At 35.0% G+C, this 27,763-nt stretch overlaps 1 protein-coding gene and 1 long non-coding RNA gene across 3 annotated transcripts in view; one reads left to right on the plus strand and one right to left on the minus strand.

Annotated features, from left to right (window-relative positions):
• LOC122704431 lies at positions 1 to 26,920 on the plus strand. Its single transcript, XR_006343856.1, has 3 exons — positions 1 to 202; positions 6,019 to 6,096; positions 26,797 to 26,920. It is a non-coding gene; the product is annotated as an uncharacterized LOC122704431 (long non-coding RNA).
• The window catches only part of HIF1A (hypoxia inducible factor 1 subunit alpha), a 45,598-nt gene continuing 20,604 nt past the window's right edge, over positions 2,770 to 27,763 (minus strand). For both annotated transcript variants that reach the window (XM_043919109.1, XM_043919110.1), the window contains exons 2-15: positions 26,826 to 27,016; positions 26,200 to 26,345; positions 26,028 to 26,112; positions 20,075 to 20,187; positions 19,299 to 19,501; positions 14,043 to 14,149; positions 12,765 to 12,912; positions 11,025 to 11,245; positions 10,142 to 10,428; positions 8,630 to 8,752; positions 8,072 to 8,496; positions 5,230 to 5,338; positions 4,567 to 4,693; positions 2,770 to 4,093 (exon numbers count right to left, since the gene is read on the minus strand). In XM_043919109.1, coding sequence (XP_043775044.1) covers positions 3,942 to 4,093; positions 4,567 to 4,693; positions 5,230 to 5,338; positions 8,072 to 8,496; positions 8,630 to 8,752; positions 10,142 to 10,428; positions 11,025 to 11,245; positions 12,765 to 12,912; positions 14,043 to 14,149; positions 19,299 to 19,501; positions 20,075 to 20,187; positions 26,028 to 26,112; positions 26,200 to 26,345; positions 26,826 to 27,016 — 2,437 coding nt within the window. In that variant the 3' untranslated portion in view covers positions 2,770 to 3,941. The remainder of the gene's footprint in view (positions 4,094 to 4,566; positions 4,694 to 5,229; positions 5,339 to 8,071; positions 8,497 to 8,629; positions 8,753 to 10,141; positions 10,429 to 11,024; positions 11,246 to 12,764; positions 12,913 to 14,042; positions 14,150 to 19,298; positions 19,502 to 20,074; positions 20,188 to 26,027; positions 26,113 to 26,199; positions 26,346 to 26,825; positions 27,017 to 27,763) is intronic.

Genomic DNA, 27,763 nt, shown 5'->3' on the forward strand with positions numbered 1-27,763 from the left:
GGGCGCAAGGAACAGAAGGGGTAGCCGGTCACTTCCGCATCCTAGCTATTTTCCCCGCTGAGGGTCTGATCACTGCCGCTCTCAGGCACCTGTCCTTCCTCTCCGTCCGGGAATGGAGCCAAGAAAAGGGAATAAAAGAAATTAAATAGTACAAGGAGATCGGGTGTCTGAGCAGCGTCTTGGATAAAACCGTCCACTACAGGTAAGAATAAAAATTATGTCCAAACCTCGGAAAGGTGTGAACACAACAAAGCTCCAGAAGGTGTTCATAGGAGGTAGTTGTAAAGTGTAGCTTTTGTCTTACAAGGAGACTATTTTATTTCAGATCCAACAGATTGAACTAATTCTCTGTAAAATGATCTGGGACAACAGGTTCAGCGCTATTTAAAGGGATGAAATACGAGCGAAGTGGTTAGTAGCAGACTTAAACACCCGAATAACATTTTTTTGTTTACATTTTTGTTGCTTTTAGCTAACAACATGTTTGCAAAGGTTTTATTTAATCAAACCCCGTTAAATTTTTTTTTTTGTATTCGTTGCAACTTGTTTTTGACGTTGCTACATTAGAAATCTGAACTTTTGGAATGCTTAGGTTTCAGCAAACCCTGTAACTTTTAAGTTCATCTTTTTTTTTTTTTTGTATTTTAAAGGTTGTGAGGAATCGAAATTTAGAAATGGTAGTTGTGAGGTTAACACAAGCTTAAAAGAAAATAAATTGTGTCTAGCATGCCTTTAAATCAAATAGCGCTGACAAAACCATACCATATATTCATGTGACCTTTTATGGTTTATCACTGTGCTTTTCATAAACCACCTCATTTACCTGTGAGTTAATGTCGCCATAAGCAGACACCTGAATCTCTAGTTCAAACTCAGAACTCACTAAATAGCACCAGCACACTTTTATTCATTTCCATTTGTCTTGCCATTCCTCTCATAGAACATCCCCTCGATGTCCTCTGTGATTGCATTACCACCCTCAGTTCCCTACATCCCTATTGCTTTCTATTGATATTTGCCATTTAAACAGTTAATGGGGAAACGGGTAGGGTTTTACTGGACTGGTTAGCACCCCACCAACTCAGAGGCTCTGAATCTTAGGCTACCTCTCCAAGACTTATCTACAACATGAGATACAGGTCCTAATTCATAGGGTTTTTTGGAAAATTGTGAGATAACATGCAAAAAGCTTAGCACAGAGTACTAACAGACATTAGGTTCATTTTAACTCAATCTAAAACTTGTACGCAGCAGTGGTAGAATCTCCATGGAACTCTTTCAGTTCCAAATTGAACAGTGAACCTTGGAACAAATGAACAAAATACACCAAACTCCTTTGCCATACTTTCTTCAGATGTGAAAATAACACTATGGTCATTCATTCACATCAGCATCAGAGAAGGGGAAACTATAAGCCATGCATAAGAAATGGAGACATTACAGGTCTATCTATGGTTGCTGGGGTAGGGCTATACTTGGATGAAGACATTATAAAGACATTTGTGATGGTCTCAAAGAGGCTGGCAAGCTGCTGGAGGAAGGACTGGTTCTGCTATTTAAAACAGCTTCAAGCACTCAGGGGGCTTGTTTTCTGAATGAGAGGGGTGGATACTTGTTTTCTTCCAGCTGCACTGTCCTTTAAAGTGGCTTTCTCATCTAAATCATTGCTCCCAAAAGTCATTTTCCTACTCTTGGTCATTACAGATCTGAACATTACTAATACTTGAAAATGATAAACTTCTAGATTTCAGCTTAATTTGCTACCAAAATGAGAATTTTTTAATTTCAACTGGGAATGTTAAATAACTACTTTATTCTAAAATACCACCTCCAGTACTATCTGTAATTAAATCCAGAAGCACTGTGGATCATAGTATTTGCAATGAAATATGCATATGCCTCACAAAACTTAGATTGAGTCTTAGTAAATGTTTGTTCCCAAACTTTCATGTAATTGTAATCACATTTCCTTCATTCTAAGATTAAAAACAGCCACTTAAGGTCTGTGGCTTAATTTTATTCAGGATGTTCCTGTAACCTCAGTATACTGGGCCTAAGGCTCTGTATGTATTTAATTTGTCCATAAAAATAATCTGTTGTTACTTTTAGGAGCAAGGATTCACTGTTATATCTTTTTGTGCTGAGTTTTTAAATTTTAAGTAAGAATGTATTACTTTTACAATTAAAAAAATTGCTATTTTTAAAATGTAGGAAAATGAATAAAGCTGTTAAAAATTTTAAAACATACAGTATTAAGGCAGAAACAAAGCAAGGTTTTTCTAGTTTCATATTAAGTCAGAAGACGTAAGTTTAAATCTTTGGTCTGCCATTTATTACCTTTAAGGCTTGGACAAATCCTTTATCACTCAAGGTCTAAATAGCTTCATCTGTGAGTGAAAATAGATTGGAAATCTTACAAGGAATTTCTAACCCTTACAACATTATGTAACTATAATGTTAAGGATTTGTTTCATTCATCCCATTCATATTAAAACATTAAAATTCTGTTTTACTTTAATAAATTAAAGGTTCATAAATTCATAAATGACAGTTTTCTAAAAGCATATTTTGTACAGTGGAATATTATGGTTTGTTATTATTTAATATTACAGTTAGGGACACAGTATAAATTAAAGTGATGGCAATGGGGTGAATGTAGAAATAGCAAGAATAATGTAATATAAAATACTTAAACTGTTGGTAAACAATTTTATGAGTTGGAGGTGTTGAAACAAATATTGTTTTAACATAAAAGCTGGTCAAAGGGGGCCTGGTCCACAGAAGATGTTTATTTGATGTAACAAAACAATACAGTTAGTGTTAAAAGATCCAACCACAAAGAGCAAAAGGAATGAAAAATTTGTACAATGCACATAGAAAAACAAGATGTTTACTGTGACAACTATATATTTCTAAAATAATGCTTCTAAAATTACTCAATTATTGAAATCTATATGAAAACAGAAGGGTGTTAATAGCGACAAAGTGCATAAAACCAAACATCAAATTTTGAGCAAATTAACATTACTAGGCAATTTTGCTAACAAAGCATGATTTTTTTTTTGTTCACAATCTGCTCAAAATACCTTTATACCAACAGGGTGGGCAGAACATTTAGGTTTAATATCAATTACACAATATTAGCATAAACTTCCACAACTACAAATAGGGTATTATCTTCTTTTGAGCTGGCAAAGTGACTACAGAAACATCAAATCGTTTCTCTGAATTGAGAATTTTATCCAAATAAATGCCACATACCTTCCAGATATATGTATATCTTTCTATATCATGTAAATGGCTTTACCCATTTAAATAATAAATCATACAAGCATTTAAGAATCATTATTATATGATTAACAATGTCATGTTCCAGGTTTAATAATTTCATAGGCCAAAAAAAATTTCTTCTTAAAAACTAGTTTTATAAATGCAGAATATATTGCATGAGTAACTGCTGGTATTTTTTTAAGAAAATATATTGTGCAATTGCGGCTACCATGTACTGCTGGCAAATCATTATTGTTTATGTAAAATGTGAAAAAACTGAGTAAAAATTTTTTAAACTCATCATGATGAAAGGTTATAGCCTTCTTAAAAAAATTATATTGGCATCTTATTAAAAATAATTCGATAAGGGACAAACTCCCTAGCCCAAAATAAATAAATAAAAAGGTGCATTTTAAAAATGATGCTACTGCAATGCAATGGTTTAAATACCAAAGAACTGTGAAAATGTGCTGTGTGTGATCTGGCGTTAAAGAACATACTAAAAAAGAGCATTAATGTAAATTAAGTAGAAAGGGGATCAAAATTGAACTAACCGAGTTTGTGCAGTATTTGTAGCCAGGCTTCTAAAATTAGATATAGAAAATATAAATAGACTGCTTTAGGTAATGAGCCACCAGTGTCCAAAAAAAGGAATGAGATTATGAAAAAGCTCAGTTAACTTGATCCAAAGCTCTGAGTAGTTCTTCGCCCTGCAGTAGGTTTCTGCTGCCTTGTACAGGAGCATTAACTTCACAATCGTAACTGGTCAGCTGTGGCAGCCCACTCTCATCCATTGATTGCCCCAGCAGTCTACATGCTAAATCTGAAAAACAAGAGATAGCTAAGTGTTCGTTCATCTAATCAATGAATATTATTAAACAGCAACTATGCACTAGGTATTGGGGCAAATAAGGCCAGTTAGCTCTAGAAGGGTTTTTAATCTGTTAGGCAAAACTGCAATTATGTAATCAAGAAGGTGCAAACAAGCATTACTGGTGCTATATCACAACTGTTTAAAAGAACCTTGAAGGCTCAGAGTGATTTAAACCAATTTAGAAAAAGGCATTAAAATGTACAAGTTTCAGCTTCTATTCATTATTGATAGCACACAGACACAGATCAAAGATAATTCAGAGTTCCATCTGGAAACTATTACTCATCAAATAAAATGCAACCTTACTTTTTAATCCTGGTAAGGAATGGAAATCACTCTTACTTGGAGTAAAGCTCCTAAATAAACGTTTCATATATTTTAATTCTCTTTGTGACGTTTAATGGCAGAAAGAGTAAACTAACCAGAGGGTATTAAAATAATTGTCTTTTGCTCCATTCCATTCTGTTCACTAGATTTGCATCCTTTTACACGTTTCCAAGAAAGTGATGTGGTAGTTGCACGATCATCTGGTTGCTGTAATAATGTTCCCTGAAAACAGTAAAGTTATTTCAATTTTACTATGTTGAATTTTTTTTAAATCATGAACTTTGAAATCAGTATAAATTTACTAACAATACATAGGCAAGATTCTTAAAGACTGCTCTCAGTTCTTAATACTGTGATGAATTCATTTGCCACTCATATGACAACTGTGTAAAAATACTTTCCAGTTAATTTGGTCTGAAAATATTGGTATGGGTTATACTAGCACTGACTGTGTTCTGTGGGTAAGAAGGGAAAGTAACCAAAAGGGAAGAGAAAGAGACTTGGTAGTGATACTGGGTGTGGAATGAGGGGAGAACTATACTTACTCTAAATACATCTCTAAATTTTGGAATTTTTTGAGACTGTATTCATTAAATGTTTGTACTTTTAAGAAAGAACACGTACAAAGTGAAAGAAACCAATGTGTAATTTCTGAGAATGTAACATTAGTATTTGGAAGATACAGGAATTACCTATATATCTAACTCAGAAATAGCACATCAGCTAGAATAGAAAAGCAAACATGCTGTCACACTTACAATTCCTACTGCTTGAAAAAGTGAACCATCATGTTCAATTTTTCGCTTTCTCTGAGCATTCTGCAAAGCTAGTATCTTTGGATTTAGTTCTTCCTCAGGAGCAGTAGTTCTGAAAACAATTTTTTAATAAAAAATATGGTTGTTTTATTTATTTAAAAAAATATCCCGTTAGCTTTTTAAACAAAATATATAATGCCTATTTTCCAACATTAAGGGATATAATGTTATACATAAGAGTTTTCCTGATTATACTAAAGTTTATTGCCCTAAAAGTCAAAGCTTATTTTTTAAAACAAAATTTCCTAAGCTATTCATTACCCTATTTATAAAACAGAAGTGAACAGAACTACACTGATGTTAAAGAGTTCAATATTGGCCTTTCATTCCACCTAATACATACATATTCTTGGGACTACTGTAATACAAGATCAGTTTCACACTGGATAACACTTTCACTGTTTACAGAACACTGCATCTTCATTAGTTCGTTTTAGTTTTGCTCTTGTCCCCAAGATAATACACATATATAATACATATTTTATAAATGAAAAAATCGAGGCCTGTTAGGTAACTTGCTCTGCAGCTAATTAGCTGCAAATATGGAAGTACACTGTAGGTTTCCTAATACCCACTCTCCTTCCCAGTGATCTTCCCACTAAGCTGTTTTGCCCTCAGTATTGATCTGGTTATCAAACTTGAACTATCTGCATCTAAAATTAATAGTAAACATTAAAGAACAGTTTTATGTGTCAAGTACATCGGTTTTGTTACATGTTTTGTCTTTTCAAGAACCAGCTCCCTACCCCGAGCCCCAGCTTAATGATGACAGATCCTTGCTCTGTTCATCTAGTTGAGAATGGCGTATGGGTAAGTGAGGTACCACTAACTGCTCTCCTACATGCAGTCTTGTTTTGTAATTTTTAAAAAATTCTATAAAACCTTCAATATATAGACAGGCATATTTGAATTTTTTATATACATGTTTATTAAGGATAACTCAGTCTATCATGTAAATATCATCTTAGTAGTAGTACTTTTAATAGTTTATTTTCAATCTTTAAAACTTCAAGTTATCTGGTTTAATACCACACTTTGATTTTTTCAAATTACCAAGAGAGGTAGTAAAGAAAAAGCCTCCATATAGTTCTGAAAGGTAAATTCATTTCTTAAAGTGTTTAGTGCATACTGTATTGGAACTAATGTAAAAAAAAAAAATTGTTAATTTGACTAGATGTTTGTTGGACTTTGGTTTTGACAAGTACATACTTATTTAGAAAACTGAAAAATCTCATCTCTGTAACTATAAATTACAGATCATTGCTAATTCTGTTGCTAAGTTCATTCTTTTCTTCATCCAATAACCATCTATAAAGCAAGTACTCCATGTTAGGTACTGAGTTAAATATTAGTAACACTGTCATTGCCCAGAGGAGCTCCAGCGTTGGTTGGTGATACAGTAAAAAAGTAATGTAGACTACTACTTTGTTAATTAAAAGCTACAAGATCTTTTCCAAGTTCCGGGAAAAGGTCTCTAGTAGCATTCTAGATCAAAGTATGCAGGGCAGGAGAAAAAGCCATAACCTCTGGCTATGGCAGCGCTTTTTCCTATTGCTATTAATATCTCAGTCTAGGCACTGTGGACACGGAATCGTTTCTGTCCCCCACACACTGCCCCACTGACTCATTTTCTCTGACTATAGCTTCAAATTTAAAATACATCAAATCCTATTGCAAATCATACACCAAACTTATAACTTAAAATTTTGGTGGTGTTCATGTGTTTGCTCAAATTAACTCCATAGAAGCAATATCATAAAACATGCTTAGATTCCTATTGTAGCTCTTAAAAACCTATTTTAATACTTAGGGACTTCCCTGGTGGTCTAAGAGTTAATAAGACTCTGCACAATCAATGGATGTATTTATCAATATATCCATTTCCAACTCTATGGGTTTGATCTCTAGGTCCCACATGCTGCAACCAAGGCCTAGTACAAGCCACCCTCCAAAAAACCAACCTATTTAATCTGTGATATAGCTAGTGTTCTATAAATAAAAAGGAAAAACAAAAAGCAATAGTTATAATATGGTTATATATAACTACATAGTTAATCTACTATATATATATATGTATATAAATATAACTAACTATACATCCAAAAGTTTTAAATGCTTATTAAGTATCTGTATTGAATGCTGAGGACTGAAGGCCATCAAGTTCAATTTGGAATGGAGAATTATTAATATCCTTAAGTTGGAATGGCTTCCCTGGTGGCTCAGATGGTAAAGAATCTGCCTGCAATGCAGGAGACCCAGGTTTGGTCCCTGGGTTGGGAGATCCCCTGGAGAAGGAAATGGCTATCCGCTCTAGTATTCTTGTCTGGACAATTCCATGGACAGAGGAGCCTGGTGGGCTCCAGTCCACGGGGTTGGAAAGAGCTGGACACAACTGGGCAACTACACACACACTTCAGTTGGGGCTTTTCTTTGGGTGAGCTTATAAAGAACCCTGAGAGGATAGTTAGTCTGATTTAAGCAATGATAAGAAACTGGGCCAGTTTTTGTACATTTATAGAACTTACTGGCTGGACTTTATTTTTAGAATATTAGAAGACTCTCCTACTCCTACATTAGGTAAGTGATGTGACTCTAAAGTAATACACAAGCTAATTTAGAAACAGTTTCTTGAGTGCTTGTTTTAAGTTCAGAATTCGTATGTCAGTTTTATGTTCCTTAAAGTATAAATATGAAAAAGGTTGCTATGTTTAAAGATAATTTACCATCATACACATTTCCTTAAGAATAATGACCAAACTATAAGTTTAATGTTACATATAAATACCTTTGACTCAAAGCGACAGATAACACATTAGGGCTTCTTGGATGAGACTTTTCTGTCTGTTCTATGACTCCTTTTCCTGCTCTGCTGGGTGAGGCTGTCCGACTTCCAGTATCACTATATGGTGACGTTGTGGCACAAGGAGGTTCTTTAGGTACGTGGGGAGGAGATGGAAATGCAATCAGTATTTTAATGTCTTCCATACCATCTTTTGTCACTGTTTTCAATTCATCATTGGTGGCTGTGGTAGTGGCGGTGGCTATAGGAGGCTCTTGCATTTGAGTGGGCTGGAATACTGTATTTGTGCTTGCACTTGGAGGACTTGTAGAACTGTTTTCCAGTGGTGACAACTGATCAAAGGAACGTAACTGGAAGTCATCATCCATTGGGATATAAGGAGCTAACATCTCCAAGTCTAAATCAGTGTCCTTTAAAACAAGATACATGAGTTTTTACAATGGCCATACCTTATGAGGCAACAAGTTAAACCCACCGTCACTTAAGAATAAAAATTAATATATTTTAATAGAAAATATATATAATAAACAAGTTTATATATACCTGAGTGGAAAATGGATTCTTTGCTTCTGTATCTTCAGCAAAAAGTTTCTCTACCAATTCCAACTTGAATTCATTGACCATATCACTATCCACGTCAAAACAATACTCACTGGGACTGTTAGGCTGTAAAAAGAATTAATATATTTTACTTTTCTCTGAAGAAGCTTGCATAAATGTTTTGCTAGTTGTTAGAATTTGCAAACCTGATCTCAGAGAATACACAACAGAACTCTTCTATCAAATTATCTAACTAGTGAGAAATTAAATTTTTGAACTTACACTTATAATTTTGCCAGTATATCCATTTCTAACTGTACATAACATCATTTATAAAATTAAAAGATGTGTTTATCTTTTTATTCTAAAGAATAAAACTCACCTGATAGTAGAACTCCCATTGGTACCTAGCTGGCCAATAACTAGATGATACACTCACTGGAATCAAGCTGTGTACTGAGGCCACATTGCTATAGTGATCTACCTAAAAATCTCACAGCAACTCTGGTGGGGTGGGGCAGGGACAGGGCTGCAGACTAAAGTTCTTTATTTGTATTCACCTTAATGAATGTAGTACTAGTTTAGTTTTCAGCAAGAATTCTAACCAAAAAATGATAGCTGTATATTCTAAGCATAAACTTTTGCCTTCCTCATCTTAACATTTTTGTTAGATTTATTTTGGTTGGATTAGAAACAAAATGATTCAAACATTTTTGTGCTAGACAAAACCCAGCCCCCAGAGAATAGATATATTCTCTAGAAGGCTATGACATGTCAGATCTCCTACTTTTAGCTTGCCAGTTTGAATCAATAAATATTTAATGTAAAATAATGTATCATTTTTTAAGGGTTACTTGAGCCACATTTATCAACTCATAAATATGAGTAGTCCCCATCCATCAGCATGTTTTTAGACATAAGAAGTTCTGAAATCAATTATGTCTAGATTTGGATATAGAGCCCTATTTGATACCTTCAGTCTTGGCCCAGCTAGCCCTTAAAGATTGTTTTTATTCTGTATATGAGAAAACTAGTATCAAGACAAAAATTTAATACAAATTACTCTGGGCAAGACTTGGTATTTTCATGTAATACACAGAATATGAATACAGTGATGGAAATTGTACTAAACTGGGCAAAGCCCTTTGCTACTGGATAATTCTCCAACTCAAAGGGTAATGAATGGACTTGGAGCAATCATAAACACACAGTACTGTCCTCTGTGGATATCTAAATTCAAGAGTTTTATTGTCCTACTGATATTAAATACACAGAGGAGCAATATATATTTTACCTTTTGCCTTGTGGTAAGGCATCTCCTTCCCACATTCCTGACTGTTTTTTTGAGCCTGAAACATGGGACTGAGGTCTAAGTTAGGCATAGCTTTTGCAGTAATTTTAAAAGTGCTAAAAGTCACACAAACAAAACTATGCTATGTGGTTCAAATTTACAAATACATCCCCAAACATTAAAATCTGTAAGTTAACCTTTTCTAATTATATTATGACACCTACCTCAGGTGAACTTTGTCTGGTGCTTCCATCAGAAGGACTAGCTGGCTGATCTTGAATCTGGGGCATGGTAAAAGAAAGTTCCAGTGACTCTGGATTTGGTTCTAACTTTAACGCAACTTCTTGGTTGAGTGCAGGGTCGGCACTACTTCTAAGTGGCTTTGGAGTTTCAGAGGCAGGTAATGGAGACATTGCCAAATTTATATTCTGCAGTTTTTCATTAGATGAGGGAAGCATTACATCATTATACAATGGAACTTCCTCAAGTTGTTGGTCATCAGTCTCTGTGTCTGTAGGGGAAAAATCAATTTAAAGATTACCTAGATTTTAACATATACAACAATTTATGTCGCCCCTTACAAAAGGTTTGCCTAGTTGACTTAAGTAACAAAAATGTTACCAAATTTTACTTAATTTAAAAGTCTGCAGATACTATGGTATAACTGTAAGTCTGAGTTATCCTACCAATCCACTATTGACAACTTCTGTAATCTATATAGCTTAAAAACCCCTGCATTCCAACTTTCTCATACCTTTTATTCATTCAAGTTTAAACTAGTTTGAAATTAGTTTTCTTTTTCAATATCTGGTTATTATTTATTCTTTAGCAAGATATTATTTATTCTTTAGCTCAACTTATGGCTACTGCAATATAACTGCTAACTTGTAAAGAAAACATGACAGTAGGATACAGAAATAGCAGAGTAGCTGAGAACAATTAAAAGTGGGAAGAAGAAATACCCTAAAAACTATGGAGCACACTTTCCAACAATGTGACAAAAGCAGGAATGCTAACAAATTACAGGGCCAAAGGCCACAATGTCCAAATGATTATCAACAAAAAATGTAAAAGTTTAGGCAATTAACAGAATAACTAGAGACCCACCATTGCTGCCAAAATCTAAAGATATGATTGTGTCTCCAGCAGCTGGGGCCAGCAAAGTTAAAGCATCAGGCTCCTTCTTAAGTTTATCAAAGAGACTGCTTGTATCTTCTGATTCAACTTTGGTGAATAGCTGAGTCATTTTCATGTCTGAAGATTCAACAGGTTTGAGGACACATTCTGTTTGTTGAAGGGAGAAAATCAAGTCGTGCTGAATAATACCACTGTCAAAAAAGAGAGATTAGTAATTCTTAAATGAGCACTTGACACAATGTTGGAGGACTCTGAAATGTCTCTCAAAAAAATTCAAAATTCTGCTTTATGGAATGATGCCTTAAATCATCTCTCATGCCTACCTGGTCATGTTCAGGGTTTAAAATCCCAATATGAAATAAAAACCTATTAAAATTCACAATACAAGATAATTCAAATATTTGATTAATTTCAATTAAGAAACTTTAGCTATCCCTTTGAGAAGATTGGTGGTGACAAAGAAATGTAATAGTCAAGTACATGTAGGACAATAAACAGATCTTTTGTGCCCACATGGAATGAAATTAACACAGAATTCTTGGACACTAATATATGAAGCATGATCTAAGGATGGTGCTAGAATATTAAGATATAAAGATAAATGACAAAGGTCCTTCTCAGAGGGGCACTGTTTTTTCCTTGGTGGTAAGAAAATAATCTGTGATACCACCTACAGGATAGAGTTGAAGAGGGATGATGAACAACAGCTCCATCTTCATGATTCGCTTAATTTTGTTGTTGTTTAGTTGCTAAGTCATGTCCGACCCTTTTGCAATCCAATGGACTGTAGTCCACCAGGCTCCTCTATCCATGGGATTTCCCAGAAAAGAATCCTGGAGTGGATTGCCATTTCCTTTTCCAGGGGATGTTCTTGACCCAGGGATCAAACCAGTGTCTCCTGCATCGGCAAGCAGATTCTTTACCACTGAGCCACTGCTGTTTTAATCAACAAACTTTAAGTGTTTACTAAATGAACTGAGGATTCAAAGTTCAAAATATCTAACCCTTTCCTTAGGCAGTGTAAAACCAAGTGTGTGTGAAAGTAGGTGTGCAAACAGTTAAAATACAAAGTGATAATTGCTAAAATGGAGGAGGTTTGTGTCACAGAGGTCAACAAGTTGAAATTTGATAGCCATAATATTCACAAGCCAGTCCACTAAGAGAAGAGTTCATGAATACACAAGAGTTGTGTGTCCCATCACACAGCCTTTTACAGTAATCTCACAAATAATTTCACTTAATCCTCATTTTAACCTTTTGAGGTAAGTTTTATCATCTCTCCTAAATGGATGAAATTCAGAGAAATGAGATTTCTCCAAGTCATGGAGCTAATGAGGGACAAAGCTATGACACAAACCTAACTATTCCAGGGCCAGAATTCTTTTTATAAAAATAATACAGTCGCCTTGAGATAGTTTATGATGACAGCTCTATGACTAGAACAAACTAATCCATCAGAGATGTGGTATTTTTTCAAGGTCTTTTTTCAAATGGGAGTAAAAAGGATGGGGATGACTAGCTACTGATGGTAATTAGTTGAATCAGTGAAAGATAGCTGGCCTAGAAACTCAGGTCGAAATACTGAAAACCATAATTGGGTAGAAATGTGAAAATAAAATTCAGTTATCATTTATAATCTTTTCTATAAAAGAAAAGAGTATTCAAAGACTTACTACTTGCTGCCCTCAAATATTTATTTTCCAAGCTTACCTCACAACATAATTTACACATACAATGCACTGGGGCTGAGAGTTCTTAGTGTTATATATGACAGTTGCTTGAGTTTCAATCCAGACATATCCACCTCTTTTGGCAAGCATTCTGTACTGTCCTGTTGTGACTTGTCCTTTAGTAAACACTAGGAGTGAAAAGGAAAAAAGTGTCATGTAGAGAAAATAACTTCAAATTTTCAACTGAATGAATAAATGCAGAATGTTGATCATTATTTTAGAAAAAAGGAGAAATGTTTAATCAGTTGTAACTGTTTAAATTAAGAAACAGTGAAAACACCCCAGGATAGCTGAAAAAGTACCTATTCCATTCTTCTAATCCCCCAAATAAACTCCTTTCTTGCCAGCCTTCACTTTAAATAAGATGAAAGCCAGGAATGAGGGACAGCAGTGACTAAAACTCCTTTAACAACTTACATGTTGAACATATCAGAAATATTAAAGAATGAATAACTCTAATTCTACTGAGAACATTCAAGAAAGTGGCACTGCTACCGGTTCCTTAAATTCCTGCTATAGTTTCCAGAGAAGCAAAGATGCTTCAAATAGTTGTGCTAGCATATTTGAATTTCAATTGGTATCATGCTAAAGTCTTCTGGCAACGTAGACAATCTTAATTATTGATTTGGAAGAAAGTACTAGATAAACATGATGATATTATCATGAGTATTGAGACCCTGACTGCAGACTTAGGCCCATTCTATAGTTCAAGGCTAATCATGCTGACTCAGTGACATTCAGGCATTCCCCAATCATGTTGGGAAGTCATATTTAGGGACTGATTAAACAGGCAAGTGAGAAATTCCAAAGTTTTACTTATCATGTGATCCTCAAATAACATTCATATGAGTAAAACTGAGAATTACATCTTATGTCAAGGGTACTTATTTCTACTAACTGTGCATGATGTTGATCACATTCATTAATCTGTTGAACAGTTACTTTCTGAGTGCCTTCTTTGTGTTAACTGTTCTGAACACTTAGGCATGACTTCTGAAAATGATGCTATAATATTCTATATTTTTTTGTCTCTGTAAAATGCCAGGGTAGTTTTATATATTATCAAATGATTCTGCTTTAACTGGTATTAGTTATAACAAATATGAAACAAAGATTTAATGATCTAGATGATCACTTAAGAAGAGGTTTATTCAAATGTTTGGTCTAGGAAGATTTGGTTAATTTTAACCAGAAAGTCAGATATACAACCAAACAGTAGAAATTGCAACAGTTAAATAATTAGAATGTCTATACTTACTATCATGATGAGTTTTGGTCAGATGGTCAGAGTCCAAGGCATGATAATATTCATAAATTGAGCGGCCCAAAAGTTCTTCTGGCTCATATCCCATCAATTCTGTAATTCTGTTAAGTAAAAAATATAAGTAAGAATAAAAATGACATAAACTAACTAATGAATAAAATTTTGCTTCTTCAGAGTACCTGATATGCATTAATCTTATGGACAACTGAATTTTCAAAAATAAAGAGCATTCTTCTTTAAATAAACTTACACCTCACCTTTAGTAACTCTACAGATAACTAAATGCAGCACCATGCATTCCTTTAAGCTCCAAGGGTTCACCCTGCTGCTTAACCCTTATATCTCCTTCATCCAAACTTGTTACCTACTTTCATCATATTTTATTGTACATATCTTTGGTAATAAGAGTTAATTAATATAATAAATAGGTATGAAGGACTGCTAAATTAAATGATAAAAGCTTCAAAGGCAGTTAATGATATTTAATTTAAAATATAGACTAAACCCATAACATTATTTTTACCATAAAACCAGATTCTTTTTGTGTGTGTATGTATAAAATCAGATTCTTTATGTGACAGTTCTCCTAGGCAAGGCTTCACACTTTGGGGGATCAATATCTATGATAAAATTTTAATATGGGAACTAAATAAATTCTTATTATGTTGGTTTGGGAAGATGCTCTTGTACTTAGTTTTTGAAATTACAAAAAATTATAGAAATTCATTTTAGATGAAATAGTGATATCAAACTGAAAATGCACTAGAAAGTAATTCAGTTACCCATTCTGTTCCTTAGCAGTTCAGTTAGGACACAGACTATATTTTATGCATCTGTCTAACCACAGTTTGAAATGGAATCCATTTCATGAGAAATAGTATCATGCTAACAGAAATACTCTCTGCTCTTCTGGGAGCAAAAGAGGAGTTAAGTTCTTTGATTTCTCAGGCTTTAGAATTCAAAGGACTTTCTAACTGAGGTTCAAGCAGAAGTTATATAATATACTGTATACAAAAATATAAAAAACCAACTAACTCTAGAAAACACACAGGGGAGGTATCTTTATCCTAAGAAATGTATAAAAGTAATACTGTTTGTTGTCACATCTTAAGGAAAGATCTGCCATAGTTTATTCCAAAATAAATAAATAGATAAATAGCTGATTTGTAAAAAAACCAAAAACTCAACCTTGGACTACAAGGAGATCCAACCAGTCCATCCTAAAGGAGATCAGTCCTGAATATTCATTGGAAGGACTGATGCTGAAGCTGAAACTCCAATACTTTGGCCACCTGATGTGAAGAGCTGACTCATTTGAAAAGACCCTGATGCTGGGAAAGATTGAAGGCAGGAGGAGAAGGGGATGACAGAGGATGAGATAGCTGGATGGCATCACTGACTCAATGGACATGAGTTTGAGTAAACTCCTGGAGTTGGTGATGGACAGGGAGGCCTGGCTGCAGTCCATGGGGTCACAAGGAGTCGGACACAACTGAGTGACTGAACTGAACTGAACTGAAACCAAACTAAGCCAAAATCCAAAATTGTTTACTAAGGGCTATCTCTAAACACATCAACACTAGGTGGCAGCATTACAAGGAAACCTTAAAAAAAAAGAAAATCACAACAGTCCTAATTATGCTTTAAAAGTAAAGTTGCTCAGTTGTGTCTGACTCTTTGTGACCCCATGGACTGTAGCCTACCAGGCTCCTCTATCCATGGGATTTTCCAGGCAAGAGTACTGGAGTGGGTTGCTATTTCCTTTTCCAGGGGATCTTCCTGACCCAGGGATTGAACTCAGGTCTCCCACATTGCAGGCAGATGCTTTACCATCTGAGCCACCAATATAATTTTAATTGGTCTTATATGGGTTATATATTTTTTTAAATTCTCATGGAATTAAAATTTTTTCATTATTTAAACCTTTATATTCTTACATGTGCCTGGCATTGTTCTAGATGTGAAAATGCAAAGGCAAAAACTCAACCTATGGTGAATTTTCTGGTGCACTTAACCATACTACTTAAGAAATTATGTGGCAGGTGCAGTGACAGTAATACTGCAGGAATCAGAGGAACTACCCCTGTCCATGATAAGGAATCATGGGGATGAGGGACAGCTTCTTATAGGAGACTTATGAGTTGAGTATAGAAGAGAGTCAAAGAGAGTAAATTATTTGGGGAAGAAAGTACATTAAAAGCAAAGACAGAGATGAGAAAATGATTGACATTGTACAAGCAGGCTAGTGGGGAGGTGAGGCTGGAGAAGTAGGCAGGAGAATCAGATTAATGAGAGCTTTTGTATATCATGTTAAGGAGCTTTGATTTAATCAGATGTCAATCAGTGCTTCTCAATCTGAGTTGAGGTGCCTCTATCACTAAGGGACAAAGGATGTCAAAATATAACAACATGGTTTCCTAGGTCAATTTTATTCATATTTGAGGGAGAACGGTAAAGTTAATTTAACATTAGCTTTTTGTATGAAAAGGGGGAGGAGTGATCAAGAAAATTTAACCAAAAAGTGTTTTTAATGGACTATAAACCTGTAATCTAAAGCAACTATGCAGTACACAATTCATTTGTTCTAAGTATCATGGGGCAGGAACTATTTAATATTAAACTTCATTTTTACCTCAGTATGTTATTGTGCCACAAACACAGTAGCTACTCAAATGTTTGAATGATTACAAGTGGAAATTAGTATAATAAATAGTAGTCATTTGTGGGATATTTTGGATGTAAGAAGTCTGATATGTTAGAATTCCTCAATACTGAGCAAAATTTTTCCCACATTGGTTCTTAATGGGTATAGCTGTGAGAAGTTCTAGAAAGCAAATTTTTCCAAAATTTTTTCCATGTTGGTTCTTAATGGGTATAGCTGTGAGAAGTTTAGAGTAACCAGAAAATATCTATCTCCTGTCAGACTCAAAATCTTACTTGGTTGGTCTCTAAGCAGGCTGCTTTTAGCTGTCTATCATGACCATTTTGCTAACTTTCTGATATAAGCAGAAGGACAATGTCACTCCCTTTCATTATCATTCTAACTCCATCACTTTCCTTTCCCACCCCTATACTTTATATACGGAGTTCAAAAACATAAAAATAGTTCCTAAAGAAGGATGGGCATAAATGTTCTATCATGCATTGATATAAATACTGGCACCAAACACCATAAAAATGTCTCTTAGCATTTCGGTTTTCATTTTTCATAAAGTTAACCCCAGTGGTGAAGCAGTCATTATGTGCACTAGGCACTCAACAAACTCTTAATAATCCTTACCACAGCATTTAGAAGCATGGCCCTTATTTAACAGATAAGGAAGATGAGATTTAGAACAGCTAAGTTCTAACACCCAGGCCACACTATAAGTACCAGGACTGCAAACCAGGATTGAATCAAGAATTATGTGATTCCAAAGCCAGTGCTTTGTCACATTTTCCCATCCAGTAGGATAGGGCTTAAAATCAATTTTCTCCTATAACATTCAATTTTAAGATAATACTAATACATGTATTATACTGTGACAAACTGATGCTCAAAGAAAAGTAGAAATGTGTCTAAGATCATCTGGATATAGGCAACAAAGTCAGCATTTAGTAGTCTGGTTACAAAACCTATGCCTTCAGCCACTATGTTAGTTTTACAGTAAAAAAAATGGGACAAGCAAGCAAATAATTACAAAACAGAAAAAAAGGCTATGACAGACCATATATAAGGAACAGTAGTTTTTTAAAGAAACAAGGAAAGCTCTACAAGTAGATGCAGTAAGTGACTCTTAGAAGCTAAGTTTGTGTTTGGAGTTAAGAAAACTATACTGTACTAAGACAACAAAATAGCATGTGGAGTTCTCTGGAAGTAGGGTCTTAAGGGCCACATCAGAAGGGTCTTCCCATCCTCCTGATTAATTTGGGAAAATCAGGAACGTCCATGGTGGTCCAATGGTAAAGAATTCACCATCCAAAGCAAGGGACACGGGTTTGATCCCTGGTCACATCCCACATACCACAGGGCAACTAAGCCTGCACACCACAACTAGGGAAGGCCATGCACCACAACAAAGGCCTAGCACAGTCAAAAATAAAAGTCTCCTCAAAAAAAAAAAATTGGGGGGAGAAGTCAGCAGGGGCCAGATCATAAATATCTTTCCTTGCCATGCTAAGAAGTTGAGATTTATTAAATAGGTCTATTTTTCTTTCAGTTTTTCAAAATGCATGTCTTCTTTTGATAAATAAAAATCTCCTGCCCTTCTAATATTTTGTATAAACAAAAGTTTGTGTGTGAAGATGAAGGGAAGCAAGGAGGCATTTTCACAAGACATGATCTGATTTTCACATTAGGAAGTTCATTCTTGGAAACCTGGATGAGATTAAAAGGGCACAAATCTGTTGGCAGAGATGCAGTTAGGAGACTTTAATGGCAACAGTTCACCAAAGGTAATAATGAGCTGAAGAACTCAATGGCAGGAAAGCAAGAGTGGAAGGAGGGAATGGAGGAGACATACACAGTAAATCTATTAAGATTTTGAAACAGAATGTAGATAAGTGAGCAAAAGAAAAGTTAAGGATGACTTTCCAATTTTTGCTAAAGTTATATGTCTACACTGGTATATTAATCATGACAGGTATTGTAAGAGGAAAAACTGTTTCTGAAGTTGTTTTGGGATAGGAGTGGTTCAGTCAGGTATGGAAATATTTAGTTTATAATACAGAAGAATATCTATCTAGATAAAAATATCAAATTGGCAATTAAATGGAAATAGTTATGGATAGAAATCTGTGAAACAGCACCATCAGCAAGGATAAAGCTGCTCAGGAAAAATATGTAGGATGAGGAGATGACCAAAGACTTTCCCTTCTAGTCCACAACCAGAAGTAATCCTTCCTCAAATTATGTATTGTATGTCTCTTGAAATATATTTATTTTTTTCTTTAAATAAATCAGAACACCTAAAGGAAAAAAAACCTCATCTTAATAATCACTGGATAGCACCTGCTAGAGTGTGTGCATGATACACAGTAAATGTTCAATAAATGTGGTTGAATTAATCTGTAAAGTTAATCTTACTAAATTCTAGGATGTATGATTGTATTCAACTTAAGTGGAAGGAAGCCTGCACACCACAGCTACATAACTAGATTTATTAAAGAGGTCTATTTTTCTTTCAGCTTTCAGTCTTTACTATAGTCAATAGTTAAAACAATTCTGTGGACTAATTAAAAATTTCAAGTTATATTTTATATTTCACTTACCTTTCATCACAATAAGAAAATTTCATATCCAGACTGTGACGACTGAGAAAAGTCTTGCTGTCTAAAGGAATTTCAATATTTGATGGATGAGGAATGGGTTCACAAATCAGCACCAAGCATGTCATTGGTGGTTTCTTATACCCACACTGAGACTGGTTACTGTTGGTATCATATACATGAATATGGCCTGTGCAGTGAAGTACCTGAGAATGAAGAAAAACAAAGCAGTTTTTAAAAAAAACTTATGCTAGTAAAAAACAAAATGCAGAGACAGTTGAGTCTGACATGGCAAGTAAGCTTTGATAAAATTTACTATCATTAGTAGATCACTATATTTTTGAAAATCAGCATTTTCTCTACACTACCGCTCATTACCTACTCTTCAGGTACCATAAGATTAGTCTTTGAAAAAATTTCCGTTCGTACAAATCTGAGCTTGTTTTTCATTTACCTGGTCACTATACCTGTTTGATGGTTATTTCTTGCTCTGATGACGATGTTTCAAAACTGAGCAAAGAAATGATACAACAATAAATAAAATATTAATGTGTATCAAGAGTTAAACACTAGGTGGTTGGCAAAGCCAACAGTGCACATGAGTTAAGTTCGTGCCTCTTAACTGATGAATTGCTAAACTTTTTTGGATACTAAATCTATAAATACAAAGGAACAGTAAGTTTTCCCTCACAGTTCTAATGCTGTCTTAATACTAGTAATGTTAAGATGCATTAATTTATCTAAAATCAGCTGCATTCACAGATCATTTTTATACTTACTTTCCATGTTGCAGATTTTATGTTCATAGTTCTCCCCCGGCTAGTTAGGGTACACTTCATTCTGAGAAAAAAGCTCCGCTGTGTATTTTGCTCTTTACCCTTTTTTACAAGGCCTAATGAAAACATGAAATAAAATTTAAAAACATAATTAAATACACAAATTTGTTACAGCAAAAGTAGCACAGTGCCCAGTTCAGTTCAGTCGCTCAGTCGTGTCCAACTCTTTCCGACCCCATGAATCGCAGAATGCCAGGCCTCCCTGTCCATCACCAACTCCCGGAGTCTACCCAAACCCATGTCCATCAAGTCGGCGATGCCATCCAGCCATCTCATCTTCTGTCCTCCCCTTCTCCTCCTGCCCCCAATCCTTCCCAGCATTAGGGTCTTTTCCAATGAGTCAACTCTTCGCATGAGGTGGCCAAAGTATTGGAGTTTCAGCTTCAACATCAGTCCTTCCAATGAATACCCAGGACTGATCTCCTTTAGGATGGACTGGTTGGATCTTTCAAGGAGTCTTCTCCAACACCACAATTCAAAAGCATCAATTCTTCAGCACTCAGCCTTCTTCACCGTCCAACCCTCACATCCATACATGACCACTGGAAAAACCATAGCCTTGATGAGACAGACCTTTGTTGGCAAAGTAATGTCTCTGCTTTTAAATATATAATCCAGGTTGGTCATAAATTTCTTTCCAAGAAGTAAGCGTCTTTTAATTTCATGGCTGCAGTCACCATCTGCACTGATTTTGGAGCCCAGAAAAATAAAGTCAGCCACTGTTTCCAATGTTTCCCCATCTATTTCCCATGAAGTGATGGGACCAGATGCCATGATCTTGGTTTTCTGAATGTTGAGCTTTAAGCCGACTTTTTCCCTCTCCTCCTTCACTTTCATCAAGAGGCTTTTTAGTTCCTCTTCACTTTCTGCCATAAGGGTGGTGTCTCTGCATATCTGAGGTTATTGATATTTCTCCCGGCAATCTTGATTCCAGCTTATGCTACTTCTAGCCCAGCATTTCTCATGATGTACTCTGCATATAAGTTAAATAAGCAGGGTGACAATACACAGCCTTGATGTACTCCTTTTCCTATTTGGAACCAGTCTGTTGTTCCATGTCCAGTTCTAACTGTTGCTTCCTGACCTGCATACCTAGTTGCTATTCAGTGAAAAGTCTCAATATGAGAACAGTGCTTCACACCTGCTTTGCTCACTCCAATACATCCAAGGAATTTAATACACTTGTAGTAAGTAACGGGTTCACAATAGCAGTGATTCCCTGAGATGGTGAGATGAGAATAACACTTAATCATGTCACATTCAAGCCAGTAGAGTTGGTCAGTTTACAAAGAAATATAAACATGGTATGAATTTGCTCCCTGTGTTATCAGTGTATAAAGCACCCCCCCAAAAAAGAACTTAAGCAAACCCCTCCAAACTTTTACTAGATATGTTAGCTCAATTTATAACAAACATTTTCAATATTTGTAGAACTTTTAAAATAGAAAATTTCTTTTTAATACCAAATAACATTTTTATATATCTGATTTTTCTAAAATCTTCCTATAAAGCAAGGAGGAAATTATCTCTACTTTGTTACTAGGGGGAAAAAAAACATATTGAGTGACTTTTCAAAGCAAAGTTAGAATTAAACAACCTGAAGTGTGTTTACTCCCATTCTAAACCTCAATAACTAATAACATGAGATTACACTCAACTAACAAAGAGCAACTTGATTTCTTCTCTTTATTGATCAATCTGATTCAAGCCAAATACTTCATTCAAGTATTCATTATTCAGGATCTGGACTGGATATTTCAGGCAATATAAAGATGAACAAGAAACAATGCCTCTCCTGAAGAAGTTAAAAATTAAGTAGATGTAGTGAGGTCAGTGACACCACAATGTAAAGTAAATGCTCAAGACTTACAAGAACAATTTTTAAAAGTATAAAGAGAGATCAGGAGATAACTTTAAGTCAAAGGGAAATCAAAAAGTCCTTCTCAGAAAAAGAGACATTAAAATTTCAGTAAGTAGAGATTAGTAACAACAACATTTGGGCAGAAGGAAGAGTGAAAAACATAGACGTGAGAAAAAACATCACACATTTGGGGAACAGTGTGCATAATTCAGTTTGAATGCATAATTCAGTTTGACTCTAATATAAAGTACATACAGAAGAGTAATCAGAAAAAGTTAGAAGGGATGGTTAGGGCTCTAACTAGAGAGGGTCATGGGTGCCACAATTAGATCAGTCTTAAATATACAAATGCAGCTTCCAAAAAATTCTGAGTTGGGAAATACAATAGCAACCTAAGGAACATTAATATCGCAGCAAAATATATGTGTTAGAATATAATGATGGTAACGAGGGGCTGAGCAGCAGGCAGTAGAAGTAAAAAAAAAAAGGTGACAAAAGACAAATGAAGAGGCAGAATCTATAAAAACTTGGAAGATTAATGGAAATAAGGGAAAAGAGAACTTTTAAAAAAGATCTGGAGATTTTAAGGCTAGTATATTGAAAGTGTCAAGTCAAAAAGAATACAATTAAATTTAGGCTTGCATAGCTAGAAATACTGGACTCTTAAGAAAGAAGAGTTCTAGTTCATACTCAGAATTACAGAACACAGGCAAGTTCGGACAATCTTGGTGCTGATACAAGTTATTCAGGTTTACTTAAATAGGACTGAATTTGCCCTCCCTAGAAGCAATTGAAAGTGAATTTTAAAAAGATGCAACAAGAACCATAATGGCCTTGGTGATGGTATAGGAGTGTATGTATGGGTGGGGGTGGGGGGGAAGGGGTCCTTGTGGTAGCAGCAGAGATCCACATGTAAAGTCTCTGAGGTATTTTCAGTCCTTCATAATCTAAACTTGAATTAGACTGCCCATTGGAAACCTAAAGCCTTTGAACTGGGACATGAAGATAAATTTAACACTAAGGTAAGTGAAAAGTACTAGCATTTTCTTAATAAAAAAAAGTTTTAAACAACTAAGTTTTCAGCTCTATAAAAATAAATACTTTATAATAATTTAATGAACTCTAAATTCTATTTTTTTAATTTAAATGAAATAAGACTATGCTGTATAAACATACCATAGGCTCTTAGTGTATCATTAAACTGTACTGTACTGTAGCAGCCCTATTTTGCTAAAAGTGAAAATCTGCATTTTTGTTTCCCAACAAAATATCAGAAATATTATTTTTTTAAGTTCATAATTAAATCAGAAATCTATTACAATAAGAGTAGTACATGTGCTTTAAGAAAAGCATTTGGTTAAAAACATACATCTAAGCTCTAATAAGTAAACTAGATCTTATTTAGAATAATGCATTAGCATCATCACCAAACCAAAATAAGACTTCCAAATCTAGACTAAGGGAAGCACTGAGCTGCCAATACAAATGTCAAAGTATAAACACTAGAAGTTGTATATTAAACTCATCAACAGTCCACTTAGGTCCTTGCTCAGAGTATATTTACTCCTTCTTTACATAGAATTCTAAAAAGTATGCATTTGCTTTTCTGAGTTCACAGTAAATACACAACATGAAACTAAAAAACAGAAGAGGGCTCCAAGGTGAGAAATGGCAGTAGGAGTGTATTGAGAGTTGGTGAACATGGAAAGAGCTCTAAAGTACTAAGGAGTATGGACTTGAACCACTCTACCTTAGTTTAACCCTCACTGTGCTAACCAAATAATCTTTGGCAAGTTACTCAGTAACTCTGTAACTCAGTTTCCTCAGTAGAATAGAAGTTGTAACTTCATAGGGTTTTAAACCAAATAATCTTTGGCAAGTTACTCAGTAACTCTGTAACTCAGTTTCCTCAGTAGAATAGAAGTTGTAACTTCATAGGGTTTTAAACCAAATAATCTTTGGCAAGTTACTCAGTAACTCTGTAACTCAGTTTCCTCAGTAGAATAGAAATTGTAACTTCATAGGGTTCTATTCCTCAGTAGAATAGAAATTGTAACTTCACTAGAATAGAAATTGTAACTTCATAGGAGTAAAAGCACATAAAATGCAGAAAACAGTGTCCTGGCACAGATAATCTCTAAATAAAGGTTACCTTTTAGTAGAAATGAGATGAGGTTAAAACGAAAACCATAAAAAATGACTGAGAAAGAATAATCAATGAGGTTTAATGTAGAAACAAACAAACATACCCTTAAATGGGAGAGCTGCAAAGAATTGCAGAGAACAGTGACAAATTTTCAGTGTGGTAACTTTGAGTCATGGAAGAAAGATCAAATTATGATCCATACACTCTGCTTAAGAAGGCACAGTTATGAAAAGACTTTATTTGTTAAGATTTGTAATACACAAAGTACTTTTTTCCCAAATCTTGGAACATTTGATTATTTTTAATAATTCATTCCTAAAAGTTAAAAGTCCTAGTAGGTCTTTTTTAAAGAGATGGGAATACCAGACCATCTTACCTGTCTCCTGAGAAACCTGTATGCAGATCAAGAAGCAAGTTAGAACCTTACATGGAAGAACTGACTGGTTCAAAATTTGGAAAGGAATACCTCAAGGCTGTATATTGTCACCCTATTTATTTAACTTATATGCAGAGTACATCATGTGAAATGCCAGGCTTGATGAATCACAAACTGGAAACAAGATTGCTGGGAGAAATATCAACAACCTCAGATATGCAGATACCACTCTAATGGCAGAAAGTGAAGAAGAACTAAAGAGACTCTTGATGAGGGTGAAAGAGGAAAATGAAAAGGCTGGCTTAAAAACTCAACATTCTAAAAACTAAGATCAAGGCATCCAATTCCATCACTTCATGGCAAATAGAAGGGGAAAAGTTGGAAACAGTGACTGATTTTCTCTTCTTGGGCTGCAAAATCACTGTGGACAATAACTGCAGCCATGAAATTAGAAGATGCCTGTTTCTTGGAAGGAAAGCTATGACAAACCTAGACAGCGTATTAAAAAGCAAAGACATCACTTTGTCAACCAAAATCCATATAGTCAAAGCTATGGTTTTTCCAGTAGTCATGTAAAGATGTAAGAGTTGGACCATAAAGGCTGAGTGCTGAAGAATTGATGCTTTTGAACTGTGGTGCTGGAGAAGATTCTTGAGAGTCTCTTGGACAACAAGGAGGTCAAACCAGTCAGTCCTAAAAGGAAATCAACCCTGAATAATTCAGTGGAAGGACTGATGCTGAAGCTGAAGCTCCAATACTTTGGCCACCCGATGCGAAGAGCGTACTCATTGGAAAAGACTGTGATGCTGGAAAGGATTGAAGGCAGGAGGAGAAGGGGACAACAGAAAACGAGATAGTTGGATGGCATCACTGACTCAATGGATGTGAGTTGGAGCAAACTCAGGGAGATAGTGAAAGACAATCTGGTGTGCTGCAATCCACGGGGTCACAAAAGTTGGACACAACTTAGCAACTCAACAACAAAAAATGCAAGGGCATCCGTAATATAATACTTTGTAACTGAACTATATAGTCTTCAATTATTATGAACAATCTGAGGGGTCAAATAAGCAGTTATGTTTTAAAATTTGGTGAACTTTTTCTTTTTCTTGGGCCTTCAGAAGCTTGAACCCAAACTAGCACCTTAACTTTTATACTAAACTATGTAAAATCCTATTATTTGTATGACTGACTTCCTTGCCTTAATGTTAATATTAAATTAACTTACTTGGTCCTGATTTTTATTTATTTTTCAATTTTATTTTATCAAGTCTTATTTCTCTATAATTATTTACAGAATTAGATGGGCTTTTTGCAAAACGTAGGTATTTTTATGAAACTCATAAAAAATAGAAAACATGGATATAACAAAGAACAGAGTAACATTTTATGAAGCATGAAATGAGGTTTTGCCTTAGGTTAGTACAATAGCAAAATTTTAAGATTAGTGATAGTATCCAATTAAGTAAAATCACCTGTCACAACAAATCAAACAAAAAACTTTTCTTCTCACCATTTCTGTGTGTAAGCATTTCTCTCATTTCCTCATGGTCACATGGATGAGTAAAATCAAACACACTGTGTCCAGTTAGTTCAAACTGTAAAAATAAAAACATTTTAAAAATTAGATCTATAACAAAATCATAAACACATACAGAACAGCTCTTAATATGTGGGCATTTTACCTGAGTTAATCCCATGTATTTGTTCACATTATCAGAAATGTAAATCATGTCACCATCATCTGTGAGAACCATAACAAAACCATCCAAGGCTTTCAAATAAAAGCAATTCATCTGTGCCTTCATTTCATCTTCAATATCCAAATCACCTAAAGAAAAAGTGGTTAAAATTTTGTACTTAAGTGATAGTAATATTCAGATGTTTTTATAAAACTTTTCCCCAGATACTTTATTTAATACATGTAGCACATATTTTTTTCCATATATTTAAATTTTTTTTCTGTCAATTTTTAATACAGAACAGTCAAGGCCAGAGAAGAGAGACTAAATTTAGATTTTCCAGCTGTTTTTAATGATTATTTAAAGTAATGAAGCAAGGTAAACCACTGAAAAGAGGAAGGGTCATGTCATTAAAAGCAAGATAAATATAGGTAGGTAGGTAAGTATGGCAAGAGAGAAAGAGGGGGAGGGAGGCCAAATCTTAACATTCCTGACTGAAGCTTTAAAAGCAGGTAATAAAAAGGATATCGTGTTAAAGAAGTGAGAGTATGACCACCTTGCAAAAGTAATTTCCAATTATTTCTGATCTCTAATTTTTAGACCTATCATGTCCTTGTAAAACAACTCACCAGCATCCAGAAGCTTCCTCACACGCAAATAGCTGATGGTGAGCCTCATAACAGAAGCCTTATCAAGATGTGAGCTTACATTATGGGGGAGTGGCAACTGATGAGCAAGCTCATAAAAAACTTCAGACTCTTTACTTCGACGAGATCTGGCTGCATCTCTAGACTTCTCTTTTCGACGTTCAGAACTTATCCTATTTAACAAAAAAGGAGGAGGAGAGAAAAAAAAGAAATTTAAAAAAGTTTGCCTTTGCTTGAATAAAATTCATTTTACATTTTTCTGTTTACCATGAAAGGATTAGAAAATGCCATATAATTGTATAGAGATTTATCCTACTACATAAATGTATTTTTACAAGACAGCTATACAATTTTTTGGATTACTGTAGACAAAAGGGACTCTCACAAGAAGTCGAAGATAAAGCTTTTTATCTGTCCAAACCAAGTGTTTCCTCCCTGGCACATCAAATTGGAGAAGATGTTTTTGATTTGGCCAAAACCTTACAAGTAGCCTGTATATCTAAGGCTACTTTCACAGCCATTCACAAGTAGTCTTAACTTAGAGCTTTCTTACCCTCTCCCCTACCACATGAGCAATACAGACTATAAGCTGTAGGAATTTATATTAGCATCTATAATCAGCTACTCTTTTCAGCTTGCTTACTCCCTTAGCAGTCCCTTATCTTTACTGACACAAAAGGTACCAAATAAATGCAGGGGTATGAAACAAAAAAAAGATGTGGTGGCACAATACTAAAAATTTAAGAGAACAGGCTAAGAAAGATTGCTGGTGAAGACGCATGCATGTGTGCTCAGTCATGTCTGACTCTTTGTGACCCCATGGACTGTAGCCCACCAGGTTCCTCTGACCATTGGATTTTTCCAGGCAAGAATATTGGAGTGAGTTGCCATTTCCTTCTCCAGGGGATCTTCCCGACCCA

The sequence above is a fragment of the Cervus elaphus genome, chromosome 12 (assembly GCF_910594005.1).
Source record: "Cervus elaphus chromosome 12, mCerEla1.1, whole genome shotgun sequence".
Classification (NCBI taxonomy): Eukaryota; Metazoa; Chordata; class Mammalia; order Artiodactyla; family Cervidae; genus Cervus; species Cervus elaphus.